We start from the raw sequence: 20,627 nt of genomic DNA, 5'->3' as shown, positions 1-20,627 counted from the left end.
TTTCAGTATAATTTCAAATTTAATATATTTTATGTTAAATTCAAAGAATACAAAGCCATTGAAAATTATTTATGTTTTGTATTGACTTTTGATCCTGTTCTTGTTTATATCAATTAACAGAAGAACATTTTTGCATTTTCATATTGAGTTTTAATTCACTGATTTAATTAAATTTAATTAAAGAGTATAATCCTTCTGAGCAAATTTATATCATAAAAATTGACTGATTAATAGATTTCTAGGAGCTTGTACTTTGACCACAATAGTGAAAGATAATTTACCTGAATCATCCTCAAACTAAGGGAAAAAACTGCATGCTGGCCAGAGCACTATGCTGCCTGGGCTGTACTAAGCGTGGAGAAAAAATGAGCAAAAAACAAGTTGTTGCATATTATTCACTTAGGTGCTTGAGAAGGGAGATAATTGTGCCACAGAGGCCACTTTGCCTTCCTGTGCCTTTACAAGTTGGCTGCAGGTGTTTCTCATGTTCGTATTATAGTGCAAGAAATACACCTAAGGTTGTAATTTCTGAGTGCTGTGAATAGTTTTACTATTGCCACAGTCTACAAACAATATTATATTCAGTAGATTAAGCAAATTCAAGGGGGTGGAGGAGCCTTTCAAATCCCACTAGAGGAGAGAAATAACATAAAGAAATGCTGTTTACACATCCTGGGTGAAGAGGATAAGATGTCCTTACACGGAAAAGAAACTTTCACCTCCTCTGCTGGCATTATACCCTTTCCCCGCTTTGTTTTTATTCCCACTCAACCCTTGCATTTTATTCCATTAAGCACTATTTAATATTTATTGTTCTTTCAGTTCAAGAGGAGATGCAGATGCTAATGTTAGTCATTTTTTAGAGATGGGATTGTTTATACTTGTGTGTCAGCACGCTTGCAGATGATGCCTAAAACTAAGGTTGCCTCTCAGAGTGGCTCTGGCTCAGGCGGCATGGAAACAGGTTCACTCTTCCAAGGAGCACTCTGCATAATGAAATTCCTGGGCTGACTGCACAATAAGTGCTTTTGCTTCATCACAGTCATGCTTTCTTACATCATTACAGTTAAATTTCCAGGCACCAAAACCTACATTGACCCTGAAACCTACGAGGACCCAAATAGAGCTGTCCATCAATTCGCCAAGGAGCTAGATGCCTCTTGTATTAAAATTGAGCGTGTGATTGGCGCAGGTAAGGCTGCCGTGGCTTCCTGATTCAACTGTTCCATTTAGCTGGGATCGAAACTCATTCATCATAATGACAGGCAAATAATTATACCTCAGGTATAGAAGAACTTTTTTGAATTTGCCAGAGTGGTTAAGAGCAATGAAGCCGCACTCACTTCTAAAATGTAAAACAAACAGGGGAAAAGCCCAACTACAACTAAAAAAACCCAGATTAATGAGTAAATTAAAAGTCTTGCTTGACATTGAAAGCTTATGGGTTTTTAATCAAGTATCTGCTGTTAAATTGGAAGTGGGGGGAGTGGGCCAGTTGTGCTGCCTATTTTTTACTGTCAGAGTAAAAGCGTTAGGCATTTGTGCAAATACTGCTTGCTTGCCTTTTGCAAGGGGCCTTTTTGACCTCTGCAGCTTTGTTCATGTGAGTAAGGAAAACTGGCTGCAGCACACAATCTTAAATAGAGAGTGGGAAGGTCTTGTTTCTTTATAACAAAATCTTCCCTAAGGCTGTTTTTCCTTCTACCATTTTTCTTTCTGATATTTTATGAATACAAAAAGTTATTGTTTAACTTCTTATGACTGATTGTAATTGCACCAGCACTACATTGCTTTTTTTTCTCTTGAACTGTCTACCACCTACTTAAGCCATGGTGTTCATGCTCTAAAAAGGCAGTTTCATTTGTTTGCATTAATAAGATACGTGACATTTTTATTGCACTACTCCATGCAGTGAAATTAAGTTTCCATGAGTAAGAAAAATATCAAATACTTTGGATTCCTGGAGGAAATGTTCTTTTGCTTTCCTGTTGTTTTATATAAGTATTGGTAGAATTCTTTTAAAATCACCTGTAGTTTAGTACTGTAAATTACATGTTGCGGTATTATTTAAAAACAGAAGAAGAAAAATCTTTAGCATGAGTTGTTTTACCTGCAAAAAAATTTTTACACTTAGAATTCACAATACCTTTTAAAAGTAACCTCAGTCATGTTGAATCATGTCTTAGGCAAGGAGTACTACCATTGAAATTAACCAGACTGCTGAGCAAATTATTCCTACTATGAGTAAGAGCATAAGAATTCAGCCCTTGCTAACTAGTAATTTTTGTGATGCCAGAATGGCAGCATCTCTTCTAATAGATGCACAATATGCAAGATTAGCATGGCAAATTTGCTGAGCTTCATCTTTTGCTTTGAGTTAAAAAGCTACCAGCATAGCAACAGTTCAGAGCACAAAGATGTATTCAGTTGGATTTTGCTAATGCTTTCTGAGAAAAATGGTGAAAACACTTGAGCTGCAGAGTATACAGTTTAAAATGCATTTTCACTGTTATGACAAATTCCAGAGTGTTAATTTTCTTGACTGCAGATGAATTTATTTTTGATTTTAATGAGTATAATTGATAGCAAAAACAACTAACGTGTGTCAGTAGTCAATCTGAAGAAAGCTAATTAGGAGTGCAGTGGTGAAAGCATATTGTGTATCCTGTTTAGCTATGGCTTTAACCTGTTGATGTAAATAGCAAACAGGAGTGAAATTAAATGCAGTCCAGGAACAACAGAAGCAAGCAGACCCAAAGCAGCAGTTGAAACTCATATATCAAAGAAGAATATGGAATTTCTGCTAGTGACAGCAGCAGAAAAGCCACTTAGCAATCTCAATATGCATCAGCAATGCTGGCCACATCAACTATTGAGCAGTGCCACGTCTCTCAGACACAAACAGGGTGCAAGTATGCTTGTACTCAATTTGCATGAGGGATATGTGCTTTCCTCGCCAACATTTTCATTACCATCCTGCTGTGGCCACCTGTCAGATACAGAATATGGTGTCCACTACCTTAAGTTGTTCATACCACACATCCTTTGTTTTAGCCTCTGCTTTCTTGACATGCTGAGATAGTGGCTGTGCGGTTGTGCAATATTCCCTCTCTTGCTGTCATATTTTCCAGTTTATTTTTGGGCATCATTTCAGCTGAATGTACTATTTTCTTGGGAATAAAAGTAGTTCATTGGCTAGCATCCTGGCCTGAAATGCATAACATACAAGTTGAAATTTCTCGTTTGCCCAAGTGTGTGTGATCTGCCTTTGGAAATCAATCAAAATCAGATCACAGAGAGCTGGAAAGGAGTTAAGCCTTAGTGTCTCCTGTGCCAAGTATCCTAATTACCTGGCTCTGAAATATCACAGACACACAGACACACTCCTGTACTCACGTCTTGTTTTCGGCATGGAATGAAAAAATTTTGGAAAACAGTGCTAGAGAAAATTTTTATCCTTTAGGAAGTTTTTGTGGCTAGGAGCTGTGAGTGGGGTGAGTGGTGAATTCATTAATAGTCATCCACATTGCTAATGAAGTGCAGGAGGGAGGTTAAGGCACCAAGCTAGGGGCAGGAGCAGCTCAGTGTTCTTAGCTCAGTGCCTAAGGATGGTTGGGGATAATATGCAGGCAGGAACACTTGTGTGGTCAATTAGCTTAGGTACAGCACAAGGTGTATGGAATTAATTTGAGCTAGCCTTGGTTCAGCTAGCATAGAATGTAAGGGAAAGGAATTTGATTCTATATGCAGTCATCTCCTATCAGGGTTGTGAAAAGAGCCCTTCTGAGTGGAGATTTGCTCAAACAAGTCAGTTAAAAATGGTCAAAGGCATCATCAAAGTTCTACCCCTGTGGATGAACTGTGAAGCCAAGACCCAGGTACTGCTTTTTTATTTCCCAAAGCTCGATTTGGGGCTGATAGGAGAAGTGGTCAAATACTGATGGTGTCATAAACAAGATTTTTTGCAGCCCATCCATTAAAATACCCCAACATCTATCTCTTCAGGAGTTCAGCCCAGCTTTGAGCACACTTCTCTCCACTGACAGCCAGACACCTTGCCAGTGTGCATGTCCACTAAAGTCCTGATCCCACAAAGTTTCTCACAAAAGGATTCCCTAATCAAACTCTCTGTGCAGGTCATGTCTAGTTCAGTCATTTTTTTCAGCACTCATCCTAAAACATGTCTTAGGTGTAGGTTTGTCTGCATACTTGTGTATACGTAATAACTTAATGTTAAGGCACTCCACAGGTATGCAGGAGAGAAATTTCTGACTTCATTTGATTTGGGGGAGGGACTTAGAACCATATCTCTCAAACTCCAGATGAGTTTGTGAAGTACCAGATTATTAAATATCTTTGTGGTTAATCTTTTATTCACTAACATCTGTTACTACCTTCTTCTTCTATGTGTACAAGGAGATTTTTCTTCCTGTCTGCAGAATTGGAGATCTCACTTTTGCTCTCTGCTGACACAGCTGTGAGGCAAGGGACAATTCTTAAATCTTTGATAATCTTGTTAATAGTGAGGTAGATATATTGCCATTCAGCTCCACATCTCACATGTTTCCATCCTCTTTTCTGTCTGATGGAATCCAATTAATTCTCTTGAGATTCTGTTGTTGGGGCTTTTTTTGTGTTCTTGCTGGCTGTTTGGTCTTTTTTATCACGGGCTTCTTCAAGTTCCAATTGTTTGTTAGTTTAGAGCCTTTTACAAACTTGCAGTATTTACTTGTGTTTGTTTAATGTAACAAAATTGTTATAAGTCACACTTTTCATCTCATAATCTGTAAAGTAAATTATGCTGCTTGAAGGTAATAATGTAGTGCTTCATTTAACACCATAAGGATGCTAAATTAAAAGCAGCTCTGCAAGACCTGACTTCTGAAAGAAAAAAGCCCATTGAAACCAAAGATAGCAAGGAAACCATGTAGAGCAGAATAACATTTTTACTTAGGAATGGTATTACTATTTCAATAATAGTGTTTTCTTATGAAAGCCACTTCATTCTTTATTTTCTGTTTTTGAAAAAATGCAAGAAATTGTTAGCAAGTCTCTTAAAATATTCAAATAATAGTCCTGTCAGTTGGCTTAACAGAAGTGTTTATTCCATAGGGGACAGCAATTCATTTAAGGCGCATGCCGAAACAATCCATTTCAAATATGAACACACTAAATTTAAACACACGCTTAGGTGGCTATTTGAATCAAGGCCTAAAAAAAATCCTGGTATTCAGAGTAATTCAGCGTTGATCTGCTTCATTTTAGGAGAGTTTGGTGAAGTGTGCAGTGGGCGTCTAAAGCTTCCTGGCAAGAGAGACGTTGCAGTAGCCATAAAAACTCTGAAGGTTGGCTACACTGAAAAGCAGAGGAGAGATTTTCTGTGTGAAGCAAGCATCATGGGGCAGTTTGACCATCCCAACGTGGTTCACCTAGAAGGAGTTGTTACCAGAGGTAAGCAGCAGCTCAGTCTGCCAGTCAAATAACAACACGATGGCAGAAAGTACTCTGCTTTATTCATGGTCAGAGATTCAAATTATAAACAGACCACACACTCCTAATGGATTTTCTCCTGATGCGTAACTAACTAAAACAATACTTGCTTTATGCTACAACCTGAGGAAAAAAATTTAGATGCACACATGATTAAAAGATGAACTACTTCGAAACATATTATTTTTCTAGTTTCATTTAGCCTCAAAGACCATGCAGAGAGATAAGGTTTCTCATGTCCTTTTACATAGTCTGAAGCGTCATTATTCCAGAGTCCTGTTCACACAGCAGGAGTTAGGAGAGCACACTGACTTTTTGATTTGTATGGTTCGATTTTATGAATCATGACCACTTTCCATGCAGATATTTAAGAAATTAGAGCCCTTTAACAGTGCTGGAGGGCTCAGAAATGCTCAGTGTCTGAATGATTCAGTCCTTGAAAAGAATAGCATGTGTTTTATCAAAAAAAGGCACTCCATTTTTTTGCTGTTCTCAAATGTCTGTCTTCTTTTCTTTCAGGGAAACCAGTCATGATTGTAATAGAATACATGGAGAATGGGGCCTTAGATGCATTTCTTAGGGTGAGTACTAAAATGAAACCTTAAATAAACATATTTAAAGTCACATATATTGTATATTGTCACTTTACAAAATATTTCTTATACCTATGTATATATATGTATATATGCATATATAATTAAAATATTAATTATATTTCTATCATATTTAGTTAAGTATAATTAAAATGGTTTTCAGGTTGAAATGGAGTTTTGACCAATACTAGCAGGTTCTCTATGTTGTTTCAGCAAAGCCAGATCAGAAATTAGAAGATCAGACAGGATCATTTTGGAATTTATGTGATTTAGTGTGGCATAGACACGGTGCATTTTATTGTAGTCACCAGTTGAAGTTAAAACCACTGATACCTGAAGTCAAATCTTTGCCCATTTGGGAGCAGAATTTTACTCTGTCAGCATGGTGGAAATCAGCATAAAAGAATCTCTACATGAATTACAATTCTATTTAAGAGATGAACAAGGAAAAAATAAATGTGAATTCACAACAATTTAGTATTGTTTAAATGTGTTTTGAACTTGCCAGTTCTGACTCCTTACCAGGTATGCATGTCAGGGTGAGATGATATGTAAACGCTCTATAGAGAACAGTTTGGGGTTTTTTTTAATAAAATCCAAGCTGTGAATGAAAATTATCAGTAGCTAGGGTTACAAAAAAGAGATAGTTCTTTTTTTCATTATACAAATAATTCTGTGAGATGAAGTGCGTAGAAGAAAGCTCTAAGAACATTAGGAAATCTTCATTAGATAATCTCTCCTGGAAGTGCCTTGCCACGAGTTGGTGAGAAATATGCAGTGGTTAGCAAGTTTTGTTACTGCCAGTACATTAATTACTCACACATTTCTCAACTGGATGCTCTGCTTTATGTCTGAAGAAAGTGTGTTTGAGGTGAGTTTCTTTGCCACAGAAGGAGTAAATAATGGAAAGCTGAAGACATAAAACTAATCCTTATTTCTCTTCTCAGCTATACTAACAAGAATTGCTGCTCCTTTCTTCCCTCCAGAAACATGATGGGCAATTTACTGTCATTCAGCTAGTGGGAATGTTGCGAGGAATTGCTGCTGGAATGAGATATTTGGCCGATATGGGATATGTACACAGGGATCTCGCAGCACGCAATATTCTTGTCAACAGCAACCTTGTTTGTAAAGTATCAGACTTTGGCCTTTCCAGAGTTATAGAAGATGATCCAGAGGCTGTCTACACTACAACCGTAAGATAAATCAATGGGTTTTAATAGTTTTGAGATATGGTTATTTAGAAGAAGTGTATCTTCTGGAGAGTATAGATAAGACAATTACATTAATTGATGGGGGGTTTTAACCAGTCAAAAGGAAGAGTCTCTGCAGACATCTGTCTCTAGTTAGGGAATAATATTTTCATAAGAACATAATTTTTATTGACTAAGTAAGTTCTAAACATTTTGTATGGTATCTTCTTTACTCCATTTCTCATGATTTTCTGATTGAACAAATAAGGAAGTTTTACCCACAAACATTTTAAACATCTAATTTACTATGAGTCAATTAAAATATTTGTAGGCTGTTAGTATTTTTCGGGCTAGATTTTATCTCACCAAAGGGAGAGACTAGCTGGAGGCTAGTCTGTGACAAAGCTCAACTGCTGTATTTTCCCTTGCTTTTGGGTGGGACGCTTTTCTTAAATATGCATTCATCAGGCACACTATGCTCTTTATTCTTTCGTTGAGCCAGCTCCACTTTCCCACCCATGGGGCCTCCCTGTACCTATTTTCCCATGCTGAGGGAAGGAGGGGCCCCTGGAATCTGCTCCGACAGGCACAGGGATCCAGGAAACCACAGCGGTGCTCACGGCTGTCACTCCTGCTCTTGGGCTCTGAGTGGGATCCTGGTTTAAAAGTGTCAGACCAAGATTTTGGAGGAGCCATATGACACGTCAATGGGATTTATATGCACGGGTTGGGATTCCCCTCACCTAGCTTCAGCCAGCCAGGAGTTAAATGGCTAGTGTAAATCAGACATCTAAGCAGCCCTTTAAAATCAGTGGAGGGATAAGCACTTCCAGAGAAACTAATTCAAGGTAGCTTATACAAATATCTAAGTGTCTATGTTCTGAGTGTTTTAAGATACTAAGTTTCCTTAGGCAGGTTTGAAAATTCTGCAATTGGTCCACCATAGCAGATCATGTAAGTGGTGCTCTTGATGTTGATGGAAATAATGGTAAATGCATTCTGTGGAAGATGACCTGAAAATTCTGTGGATGACAAAGAGAAATTTCTCCTTTTTTTTTTTTTTTCTTTTTTTCACAGGGGGGAAAAATTCCAGTGAGATGGACAGCTCCAGAGGCCATTCAGTACCGCAAATTTACATCAGCCAGTGACGTGTGGAGTTATGGAATAGTTATGTGGGAAGTAATGTCTTATGGAGAACGGCCTTACTGGGACATGTCAAACCAAGATGTAGGTTTGTCTGTTCATGAGCGTGCATGTGTGTTAGTAAAAACAAAATTACGTCTTGCAAGCACATACATATGTATTTCACTATAAATGCATAAAATGTTGGTTTAGAAATAAGACTTATCAAAGTACTGTGTGGTTGTCACAAAATGAAAAAGTTACAGACCTTTCACTTTTTACCAAAATCAATTTTTTTTTTTTTCTTACCACATGGATATTGTAGGTTTCTGTCCTAAGTATCAATTAAAACTGGAACATCAAAATAGTAATATGGGGTCTTTACTATGCTTAAGCATGAAAAAGATTAATTTTTTTTTCAATAAAAATTAATTCTGAAGTTTTTGACCTTAGAGCAATGATTAATCATTTGAAAAAAGTTGTTAAAAGTCTGAGTGGCAGTTAATGACCTACTTTGGCTTTTTCAAGTTAATTAGGTTGATTTAAAAGTACCCTTGTTTGCATAAAATATGATCCAGAGCAACAGGTCAGCAGTAATAGAACAGATGGGTGTTAATCTTGACTTCTGACAGGAGTATCTGTTAATATAGAAATTACACAGGAAAAAGCCATACAGGTGTGATAGATGTCAGAAAGAGTGTCATTTAAAGTTCTTCAGGTTGGAGCTTGAGTGGTTTTTTTAATTGTTATTTTAATTTTTGATTGAATGATCAACATCAAAGTTAGAAAAAAAAGATAAAAGTGTAGATGATGAGTCAGTTTGGCACAGTGCAAAGTTGTTAATATTTGACAGGTCTCAGTGTCAAAGATTTCATGGACTGTCAAAATATGGGCAAACAAGTCCTTGGGGCAGAGAAAGAGAAATATTTACATTCCCCAGACACCCAGTAGAGTTTCATTTCTTTTGACACCTTCCTTCTGTACTAGATTCAAACATAAAAGAAGTCTGACAGGAATGTAAGATGCCTCAAAGGCAAACCTTACCTATCTTTCAGGGAACAATAAGGAAAAACTTTGAAACAGAGGAGAAATTTTGATATATTTATGCTTCTTATTAGATTTTGAAAAGTATTCCTCTGTTGAAAACTGCATGTAAAACACATGAAAAAAACAGTTTTCAAAAAACAGCTAATTGCCACTTCTTACAGTTTTATCCCTTTTTAGCATCTTTCATGATATTCTTCAATAGCACATAGTTAAAAGATGCATCAATTGCATGGTAAAATTCCAAATATTCTTGTATGTTGTGATCTTCAGACATGTTCTTTTATACCATATACACATCCTACCAATCCTTCGATAATCCACGATGTAAATATTTAGAATCACCAAATGATTTGTTATTTATTCTCCTTCAAAGTCACCAGTTGGAGTACTTAACAGTAATTAAAAATTCTAAATGTGTTCTTCTAATTTTGCACTCAGTTTTTATATTTTAACTGTATCATTTTGCCTAAAATTGGATGTGGGTGTAGCCATAGAGCAGACCAGATCTCCTAAATAATAGACCTCCCTGACTTTGGATCTTTAGATAGCATTTCTTTAATCCTGTCCCTTCCTCCTTTAAGTCGTTGATTTAGACTGATGGAGGATACATATTTGCATTTTGAACTCTTTTCAAGCAAAACCCTCCTTTTAGCAATGACCTGGGGCTAGGGTGCACCAAAAGAACACTCATCCTACAAACTCCTTGCAGAGGCACAGCAGACAGATGATAGACAGAGGTCCCAACTTCCCTGAGCAATGGGCTCAGCTCAGATTAATCCTTGCTAGTAGCAGTAGCCCTGAAACCCCCATTCCCCTATTAGACTGCTGATGTTCTTGCTCCCAATTTGTTTCTAACCTCAGTGCAGATTAGTTCTTCAGAGAAGGGCAAGGCTATACTTCTGCATTTCTTACCATTATTATAATCATTAATTTGTATTGTTATATTGTATGGCCATAGTCAGAGTTACATCATCACATTGTCCAGTTACCCTTATTTAATACTTCCTTGTTGGCATTTAGTATATAAAGCAACCAGACCCAGTCCTTTCTATCCTGTTTTGCATCCTCAGCCTGCTTATGGTAAAAGCATAGTTTTAACAGTATCCCCTTTTACTCTTTTTGCAGCAAAAGCAGAATTTAAAAAACAAATTGTGGGAAGTGTAGATAATATAATTCAATTCTGTTAGTGAGAACTCCAGCTGTTTTCTCTTTGTAGGTTTGCTTATTAAAAAAAAAAATCCTGCATCTATATAATTTTCTTTGAGTACTGATGTTTTGAACCACACCTCCTCCTTTCTTAGCAGAGTAGACACTTGTTGTACTTTACTTATCAATATTTTAGAATATTTTTTCAGTGTTTTGGATATTCACAGCAATTCCATCTATCTCTAGCTGACTCATTATTTCATATTTCCCAGTTTCACCCTTCTTGCTCAGAATACATATCAGAGAAGCTGATTGTGAAGTAACACCTTTCAGAAAGATCATCATCATCATCATCATCTTGATTCCCAGTTTCCTTCAGGTTTATCTGCAGTTCATAGTGAATGGGGAGAACTCCTGTTCTGATCCCTTCATTCATGTTTTCACTCTCCCTTACATTCTTGGATAGAGTCTTGTGTAGTTTGCCAGTTTTAAGGGTATTAGATATTTTAGTGGGAGTGCTGTTGTTGCTGGCACCTACTTTTTAATTTCTCATTGGTGATCTCTGTCCTCTGACCTCTTGAGCAACTACTTCATTTGTAGTAAATCATGCATAGCATGCTCAAAGTGTTTAATACCTTTTACTATTTAGAGGGTCAGAAATCCCTGCATTACTTTTCACAGCACAGCAATTGTCCTGTACACACTGTAGATTATTTTTCACTTTCATTCCACTACTACTTCTAAGCATAAGGAGCTGTTCTTTTCTTTTTCCTCTTAATATAGCTCTAAAGGATCTTACATTTTACTTTTAATGTTTTTCTTCACTATATAGCTCTGTTCTTCCAATTTCCCTGTTCTTCTGCAGAAAACCTCTCTCCACACCCTCCCTGACAGACAACTTCAACGTTTGTAAAAGGTCACTGCACTCAGTCTTCAAGGTGTGAATGTTTCTGCAGGAATTGAATATTTCTCAGTCATTTTTGAGCTGTAGGACAGTACTGTCATTCTAAATGTTCAGAGAGAAAGCTGAGGCCTAGGGAGATGAGGCAACTTCCCTGAGGTCAAAAGGACATTCTGTGACACAAAACTGCAGTCAGTGCCTTACCACTGGGCTATACCTTCTCTTTTCACAAAATTTCTTTTATGCAAAAGGTTTTGATACAAAACCTGGCTGGATTTCAGCCAGCTTTTTGAAGGTCATTCTGTATTGTCTGCAGTTCTGTCTACTTTGCAGTCCACTACTTCTGCGTTTTCTCACACCACCTAGAAAATATTTTCTTTCTGAGGTTATTATTTTTACTAAAACCTGGATATTCACCAACATTGTTTATCATACCAGATCTACATCCCAGAACTACATCTAGAACAGCTTCTGATCTTGTTTTCTATACAAAATGAGGGAGAAGACAGTCCTATGCACTCCTCTTCAGGAACAAGCACCCTTCCTTAGCAATTCTAATGCTGCTCTGTCAGTCAATGTCAGTATACTTGAAATCCCCCATGAACAGTGTTTTAGCCCTTTTTCACTAGCTTTTCTTATCTGCCTTGCTTCCTGATGTGCTTTTTTTATTCTGCCCTCAAGGTTTACAGCAGTTTGCTGTGATTTTACTTTATCCATTTTTATTTTTACTTAAATCCAAATGGACTCAGCTAAGGAAGTCAACGGGTGGGTGTAATTCTTGGTTCAGACATTTATGCTGTCCTTTGATCATATCATCATCTAGCAGCATCTCTTATTAAATCTAACTTTCTGTGATATATTAAAATAGCATTTACCCAGGTCTTTCTCTGTCACACAGTTCTGCTGCTTTATCATTCATATAACATGGCTAGACATAGAATACAACTTTTTTCTTTAGCAATTTCTATCTGCTAAACATTTTTCTTGGATCCTTTTGTAATACCTTCAGGCTTCTTGTATTTTATATGTGCATGCACAGATATCCATCCATTTAAAAGTCAGTTGCTTCTACCACACACTCTTTCATAAAAACCTTGGGGCTAGTAATAATGCTTTCTGAAATAACTCAATTTATCAATCTATCTGCTGCTCCCTCAGTGAATTTAATTGTTGTTCCCTGCTACTCACTTGTCTAGGTAATATAGCTATGTTCTGCACATATAGAACAATATGCTAAATAAGCCCAAAGATAAAGCTGGGGAAATTATTTGAAAACCTGAAGGCTAGTGTCAAAACAACTGACTCACATTTTTGCAACACCAATGGCAAATTTTAGTTTATTGATTATTTTATTTTATTTTATTCTATTTTATTTTTTCTTAGATATTTGAACTGGGTAGCAATACATATTCTTTATATTACTGTTGATGAAAAATGATTAACTATTTTGGCTACTAGGTTATAAAAGCAATTGAAGAAGGCTATCGTTTGCCAGCACCCATGGATTGCCCAGCAGGACTGCACCAGCTGATGCTGGATTGTTGGCAGAAGGAACGCGGTGAAAGGCCAAAGTTTGAGCAGATAGTTGGCATTCTGGACAAAATGATTAGAAATCCAAACAGCTTGAAAACCCCCCTGGGAACCTGTAGCAGGTAAGAAAAGCTTTAGTGTGTGTTCTTATCAGTGCACATGGCTGGGCTCTGGATGTTCTGCTTGGTGGCTGGTTCCAGTTCACACTTATTTATTTCATCTGTCTTTCAGTTCTTCTCTTCCCTCATTTGCCCTTCTTTTTTACCATGCTAAACAAGCCAAAAAAGGACTTTCTTAGAAAAAAAAACAAACCAAAATAAGTATCACAGAACTAACACATTTCTCAGTAAACTACTGCCTGCTCATCTTTCCGCACTCTCACCACTAGTCTGTGTTTTCCTTGTTTCTTAAAATTATAAAGTCTGGAGGGCAAGGATCGTTGCCTACTGTATGTTTATATGATGCATCCCTTGCCCTAGGAACTGCTACAGTAGAAATAGTAATTAACAATATATCATGCTTGGCCAATGTACCTTGACATGCTACACTCTAGATTTTTATCTTTCATTTTCTGGCTTTAACTTCTTTCAGTGATTGCATCTCATTGTATTTCATGATGTAGTTTTTAATGGCTTCTTCATAAATTTCAGGTGAATTATCTAATCATGGTAATCTTTTGATCTGCTAGCTAGACCACTGTACTAGGGAATCAGCTGGCCTGTGTTCTGCTCCTGATTCTTCTACTGACTGATTTGCTGTGTGACCTTAAGCCTTTGTGTCTCTGCTCTTCCCTTGTCTTTGTTTTGTCCCATCCAATTGAAAAATGGGAGTAGCTGCTACTATATTTTCTAAGATGCATAAAAGAATAGCATCTTTATTTTACTCAGCAACATAGAGACAGCTGCTGTCATGCTAGGTAATAAGGTTGATTTTCTGTTGGTAACAGTAGTCCATTAGGCTGATTTTGCTCACTCTGACCTTTCATCTTTTATGTGAATAAGCTTAGGAAGTACATATTGTGAGCCACAGAGCAGTCAAGAGCTATTCACAGAATAATCTAAACTGTGTATAAAGGCCTATTACTTTCTACTCTCAACATTTTTAATACCCAAAACTTATTTGACTCTCACCTTGCTAAATACTCCCTGATGTTTTACTCTCTTTGGAAGCAACTTACTTTCCTTTTTCCTTCTCCATAGACCAATTAGCCCTCTTCTGGACCAGAACACTCCCGATTTTACCACTTTCTGCTCCGTAGGCGAATGGTTACAAGCTATTAAGATGGAAAGATATAAGGATAATTTCACAGCAGCAGGCTACAACTCTCTTGAATCAGTTGCCAGGATGACTATTGAGTAAGTTAGTACTGGGCATGTTTAACTTGCATTTAGGGAATTTCTAGGTACAACAATACACAATGTTCAACTCCAAAACTTTACCTTGAGTACAAACATTGTACTTGGGGGACAAATCAGCCATTTTAGCAGCTGATGATGTTGTATTAGAGCATCTCATGAAAGGGCAAATACCCTGCTACCTCTGTGTGGCATCACATTTTTCCCTGCCTTTCAGACCAATTGAAATAACACAAAGGGACTAGAATTTGAGGGAGAATGTGGCCCCTTCCAAAGTATGTATGTATAGGAAAATAACCATTTTGCCTCCACCACCTAATTGGTACCTTTTTCCCAATGTGCTCTGGGAAGATGTGGAATTTTCTTCTAATTGGCTGGGGGCTGTCTGTGTCCTGCAAGACAGGACTTTGCATCAGGATAAGTCTGTAGAAGCAAAACAATTTTCTGAAGGCAAACACGGCCTGTATCAGTACTGTCATCTTAAAACAGGTCTTCTTGACACCCTGCAAAAAACGTTCTTGTCCTGGTGGTTGCCAAACACATGTAATTCCTCTTAGAGAGCAGTGGGTTTCTAAAAAAGTTTCTAACCCAATATTCTCAAGAGTTCAACCCTATTCTTATCTACTTGGTGTCACCAGGGGTCTCAGCCTATAGCTTGGGAACTGTTGTCAGAGTCCACAAGCTTCTAGCATTAGTAGGGGCGGAGTTCAAACTGCTGCTCCTCATTCATTTGCATGATGGGTATGTGTCAATATGCAAAGGCATCTAGGCATCTCTTTAGGAAACAGACTATGATCCCCAAAATCTTCTGTTTATACATCACTTTGTCCTGAAAACCACCCGAAGTATTTTACAAGAGAAGTGTCTTTGTCTCCGGGTGTCCTTAACAGACACGCCATAAGATGATCAGATAAGACCATGTAAAACATACTGACCTCTTTCTCAAATGTGGAGACCCACACAGTGCAATTGCATGACACCTGTCATGTAATTGCCCTCGTGGTTGAACAGTGCCTGTATGAAGTTCCCAGTACTGAGCTGAGGTTACAGCACAGCTTCCGTGTAGTTCAGAACCCCGTAGTCCAAACCACTGCGTAGCTTTGACTCACAGTTGAATACCATACAATAGCAGTCTAAGTTGAAAAATTAACAATGTACGCATTTATCTTCCCCAGGGATGTGATGAGTTTAGGGATCACCTTGGTTGGTCATCAAAAGAAAATCATGAGCAGCATTCAGACTATGAGAGCACAAATGCTACATTTACACGGCACTGGCATCCAAGTGTGATAGACATTTCTCCCTTATGAGGGAGGTGACAGACTGAGAGAACAGCACTGGCCTTCAGTATATATGAAGTGCTGCTAGAAGACACTTGATTTCCTGGGTCCTTCCTGCAGTGAATAGAAGAGCTACAAGAAGCACCTACAGACTTGAACTCCTAAGTGCCACCAGAATTTATGAAAAGGGAATTAGGATCCACCAGTGGTGGCAAGGAAAACAGCAGTGACAATAAACAAAGTACTACCTGAATAAACATACAAACACCTTGAGCTCTCTAACCTCCTTTTTATCTAATAGACTTTTTAAATGTACATAAAAATTTAAAAAAGAATATATTTGTCAGATAAAATCATGATATTATTGTTGAATTCAACAAAATATTTTCCTTAAATCTGTGATTTCTGAATCTTTTTTTAATCATTTGTGTTTATTCTTCATAAAGACTTTCTTTTAGTATGATGTTTATATCTTTGGACCTTTTTAGTGCTAATTCAATGACACATTACTACACTGGGTACCTCTGAATTTGAGTTCCTAGAGATTTAAGAAGCATGACCAAGCAATGTATATCTATCTGAACTTTGGTATCCCTTTGTGCCATTTCCTTTTGTTAAATCAACACCGTATTGACATGGCTAGCTAATTGGCAGGGAGTCAGGAAAATGCAAGTTGCCAAGAGCTCTGATATTTTTTAAAGAATTTTTTAAGGTTATACATATGCTATCTTTTAAAAGAAAATAAAAGAGAAAAAAAAAAGTAAGAAAAAGAAAAGCAATAATGACCCCTAAGTAGTTCTAGGCACTTTTAGCAAATCATTTGCAAGATGATTTTAATGGACTAGAATTAAACTGAGATATGTTCTAAGATGTAGATGTACAGCTGTAAACCTGCTGAGACACAGCATTGAATGGACAAGTGATTGTAGGAGTGTCTCAGAGCATGGGTGCAGTTCTCCAGTGTTACCTAAACCATTTAATCTGAGCACGTCACATTTTTTTTCAGTACTCTGCATTAGCAAATCTAAGAGAAATAGCTGGTGTATATTTTCTGTGAGTTTAAGCTGTATGCAGTCCAGCTGTCAGAACAAGGACATAGCTTTTATATGAGAACTGTAGAGCATGAGACAAGGGGCAGTTCAGAATTTTCAATTTTTTTACAAGCTTTTGCTGCTCTGACAAACACGCGTGTGCATGGTCACACAGACACAACGGTCATTCATCAGGAACAGAGATGCAAAGGTAGTTGCTCAATGGAATATCTTTTTACACCATTTACTTATATATAAATTTTGTTTGATTAAAATATTTAATTATCATAAGCAATAATGAACAGAGTCTTTACAGATATTGCAAGAATGTACATGAACCAGAGAGAAATGCTTTAAAAAAAAATCTGAAAATTGTGAACTACCCCAGCAATGAAATGCTGTACTTCCAAAGAGAATTGGGCTGCTTCTATTGATTTTGATAGAGAAAGATCCCAGGGATCAGTCATAAATTGGTCTGGTTTGATAATGTGGGCATCCACACAAAAAAAATAAAAAACAAAAGAAAAACCTTGTAAATGTTCCTTTGTAAAACTTGTAAATTTTATTTATACTGTCTTGTTTTGTACACACATTTATGTGTAGTGAGCTCTGAATACATTGAAAATGCACTATATTTTTCTATTTTACTTGCAGAGCATCACAAACAAACATGTATATTCAGTGCTACATAATGTGTTTTCCCACATTTAGGACCAAAGATAGTTATCAAAAACTTAAATGCATCCTTTCCCCCCCCTTCCTTTTTTCTCCCCCTTTTTAGATCACTGTACAGTGTTATATTTGTCATTTTATTTATTTGTTTCACTAGAAAAATCAGTTTGGTTATACTAATTTTTTGTCCCCACCCACCTTTGTTGAAGAAAATCTGTAAAAAGCTTTTAACTAGCATAATCCCGATACATAGACACTTCCATTTGTAATCTTTGTAATAGACTGTAAATATATTTTTGGAACTATAATGCAATGTGCATAAGGGTTATTTTTCAGTGTCCATATATGATTGTTTATACAATTCACAGCACTTTACAGTCATGCTGAGAAGCCTAATTTATTGCCTGGATTTGGGCAGAGTAAGAAAAAATGGTGACTATTCTTATTTCGTATTAGATTGTCATTCAGTCGTAACGGAGTTATTTTCACGTATGCAGCTCAAGCTGGTTTTTTAACTATTAAAATTAATTTTTTAAAAAAATCTGTAGGAGTAAGACGCAGAGTAGACTGCATGCCCAATATTGGAATTAGTGCACGCAAGCACTCGGCCAAGGCACTTCAAGTAGCCATTAGAACAAAACTAAAAAATACACAATTAATAAACATCCATTTTGTGTTATAACAAATGCTAAGTGCCTCACTACTGTGGTGAGCATCTGTGGGCAGCTGGGCAGGGTGCTTGACAGTCTTGTTGCTGCTTTAGGCACCCCGCTAGGAATTCAGGAGTCTTTAAGTTCAGACACCTGCTTCCTTATAAATTTGGCTACTGTTTCTAAGGGCTTGGTCATCAAAGGTGCGATGCAGCAATGCTGCTATTGCTGAGAATCTACAAACCCTAAATGCAAAAGAATTGAGGCCAGGCTTCACCTTTAGGACTTGTTCAATATTCTGAAGCACAGAGGCCTCAAAGCATGTGTGGTGATTTGGGCTCACGCATGTACAAGTGAGGGCCCTAATGGTATTTCTTCCTTAATTTTCCTGGTTTGATTTAAGCCATCTTCTTTGAATAGTAAATATATTTTAGCATTCATCTATATACCTTGACTGCCTTAATGTTGCCACAGATTTTTACACATTTGAAAGTGGTAGAGTAGACCCAGAAAGCACAATCGCGATCAACCGCAATCAATCAGATAACTTATCTACATGTTCAGATCATTACTGCAATTTAGAGCACATGCATGTAAATGGATTTGTAACTGGTAGAGCAGCAAAATATTGACATCAGTTGCAGTTCCCCAGGTTTCAGAAAACACAGTCCAGGGTAAGAAAAAAAAGTGCCAGAGAAAGTTGATGCTCATGGAAGGAACTGAAGAATAAGTTGGGTTGAGAGGAGAATGAAAGGCTAAATGATGAAAGAAAAGAAAAATTCAGTTCTGGCTTTATTTCAAGGAATTTGGACATTGTGCATTGCTAATGACAGATTATGAGGCTGTCAGTGAGACTCATATTTCTTGACTTTATTCGTTTCCAAGCATCTAGAAGAGAGATGCCTAAAAAAAAGCAGGATGAATCTCCCTCTGGGAATGCTTATCTCCATTAGAGGGAAGGTAGAGGGAAGCCAGATGATTAGCTAAAATTAGGCGTCTAATATCTATATAGCTAAAGTTAGGTAAAGTGATTCCTACCCTATCTGTCCTTGGCTGCTGCAGTTTTCCTTGTAAGCCGAGTGTCATAGAAAGGCAGCTCCTCCACCACTGGTATATCCCAGAATGTATTTAAACTGGGCTTTATTACAGAGAGAGGTGATTTTTTATTATTATTAATATTATTATTATTATTCAGAGACTTGTAACAGGCCATCTAAATGCTTTTTGTATGTGGATATCAATTCTTGAAAATTTTTGTGATTGTTCTGAGGAAGACCCACCTAGTAAATTACAGTTATTTAATATTTTAAATAATCAGAAATATTTGCTGACATACTGCTTTAGTCCAGAGGTTATGTGATCAGATATGATAGTTGCTGTTTGCAAAACCATGTTTATCTAAAGCCTTGTCATGTAAAATCTCCAGGAGGCAAAGATGCTTAAATGTATCTCAAATTGAATGTTGCCCTTAATATCTCAATAATTGAGCTCTGTCTGTATTATTTTCAATTTAAAATGAGGTTTTTTATATTTGTTTAAGCTTGAATTATCTGGCAGCCACTGAGGGAGTTTGAAAAAGTGATTTTAAATTAAATTTGCTTTTTTCCACTAATAGTAATATACGATGAATAGTTTCCACTGTTTTGAATGTTACAAATCTATTGCTTTAATGTGGGGGATGAACGGGGTTTATTTTTGTTTTGTTGTTGGTATTTTTTTACATTTATTGGTTAGTAGTTGAAATAAAAAAATAATAATAATTTGTCCTTAACTTTCTAAGTAATTCATATATAGCAATTTTGAGAGTGATTTAAATTCCGTGACTTTTGGGTTACTGCTGGGAGGGTGATCATGTCACTACAGCCATAATGCCAGGTGATACAGAAACACCCTGCCACACGGGCAGGTTCAGCCAACATTCTGTTGCCCAGTAATGACATGAAGCAGTTCACTGGCTGTGTGAAAGGATTGAAGGGCAACTCAGCCAAAAAATGGTCATTTCACCTTTTAAAGCTATGTTTGTGACATGTTAGAGCTAAAATATCCTTAATTCATGTGATTCCCTGCATGTGATTTAAAACTGGTGTGCTCATGATATGCATTTGATCTTTGGTGGATTTTGTTTGTTGGTTGGGCTGTTTCTCTTACTTGTTTTATTTTAAACAAGTGACATTTGAGGTTCTCATGGAAGAGAACAAATCCCATACAGAATGAAAAGTGCTGTTTTAGAAAAGTGTAATACAAATTCTTGCCCAAGAGCCATTCTGGCAGCAGATGCTGCAGGGGTATTCAGAGAGTTGGTGCTATGATTTACTATCACAACAGGTTTTCTCCATTTTCAGGACCTGTTAGGATTGTACTTCTGATCAATTAACTGATATATGGAAACAGGTGAATTTTTTCCCCACTAACTTGTAGTGGACCTACATTTGGTAGATTTGAGATTTCTGAGACTACTCAAAAGCCTTAGCCAAAAACAAGTTGCTAGTAAAACAGGAAATCCTGGGCTGCAGCCTATGTTTTTTCTTGTAATCCCTTAAGGGTTTTAAATGTAGCCAACAATTACTTTTAAACAGAGATCTTTACTGTTTGAATAGTGCAGCCATCTATTTACTAG

At 37.1% G+C, this 20,627-nt stretch overlaps 1 protein-coding gene across 1 annotated transcript in view; it reads left to right on the top strand.

Moving 5' to 3' along the window:
• Positions 1 to 19,710, top strand: part of LOC131555478 (ephrin type-A receptor 7) — a 141,557-nt gene extending 121,847 nt beyond the window's left edge. The window contains exons 8-15 of the mRNA XM_058801516.1: positions 1,067 to 1,192; positions 5,266 to 5,451; positions 6,010 to 6,071; positions 7,070 to 7,279; positions 8,354 to 8,503; positions 12,951 to 13,144; positions 14,222 to 14,377; positions 15,553 to 19,710. Coding sequence (XP_058657499.1) covers positions 1,067 to 1,192; positions 5,266 to 5,451; positions 6,010 to 6,071; positions 7,070 to 7,279; positions 8,354 to 8,503; positions 12,951 to 13,144; positions 14,222 to 14,377; positions 15,553 to 15,667 — 1,199 coding nt within the window. The 3' untranslated portion in view covers positions 15,668 to 19,710. The remainder of the gene's footprint in view (positions 1 to 1,066; positions 1,193 to 5,265; positions 5,452 to 6,009; positions 6,072 to 7,069; positions 7,280 to 8,353; positions 8,504 to 12,950; positions 13,145 to 14,221; positions 14,378 to 15,552) is intronic.
• The last annotated feature ends 917 nt before the right edge of the window (positions 19,711 to 20,627 follow it).

Source organism: Ammospiza caudacuta, chromosome 3 (assembly GCF_027887145.1).
Source record: "Ammospiza caudacuta isolate bAmmCau1 chromosome 3, bAmmCau1.pri, whole genome shotgun sequence".
Taxonomy (NCBI): domain Eukaryota; kingdom Metazoa; phylum Chordata; class Aves; order Passeriformes; family Passerellidae; genus Ammospiza; species Ammospiza caudacuta.
This window is presented reverse-complemented; position numbering and strand designations above follow the sequence as displayed.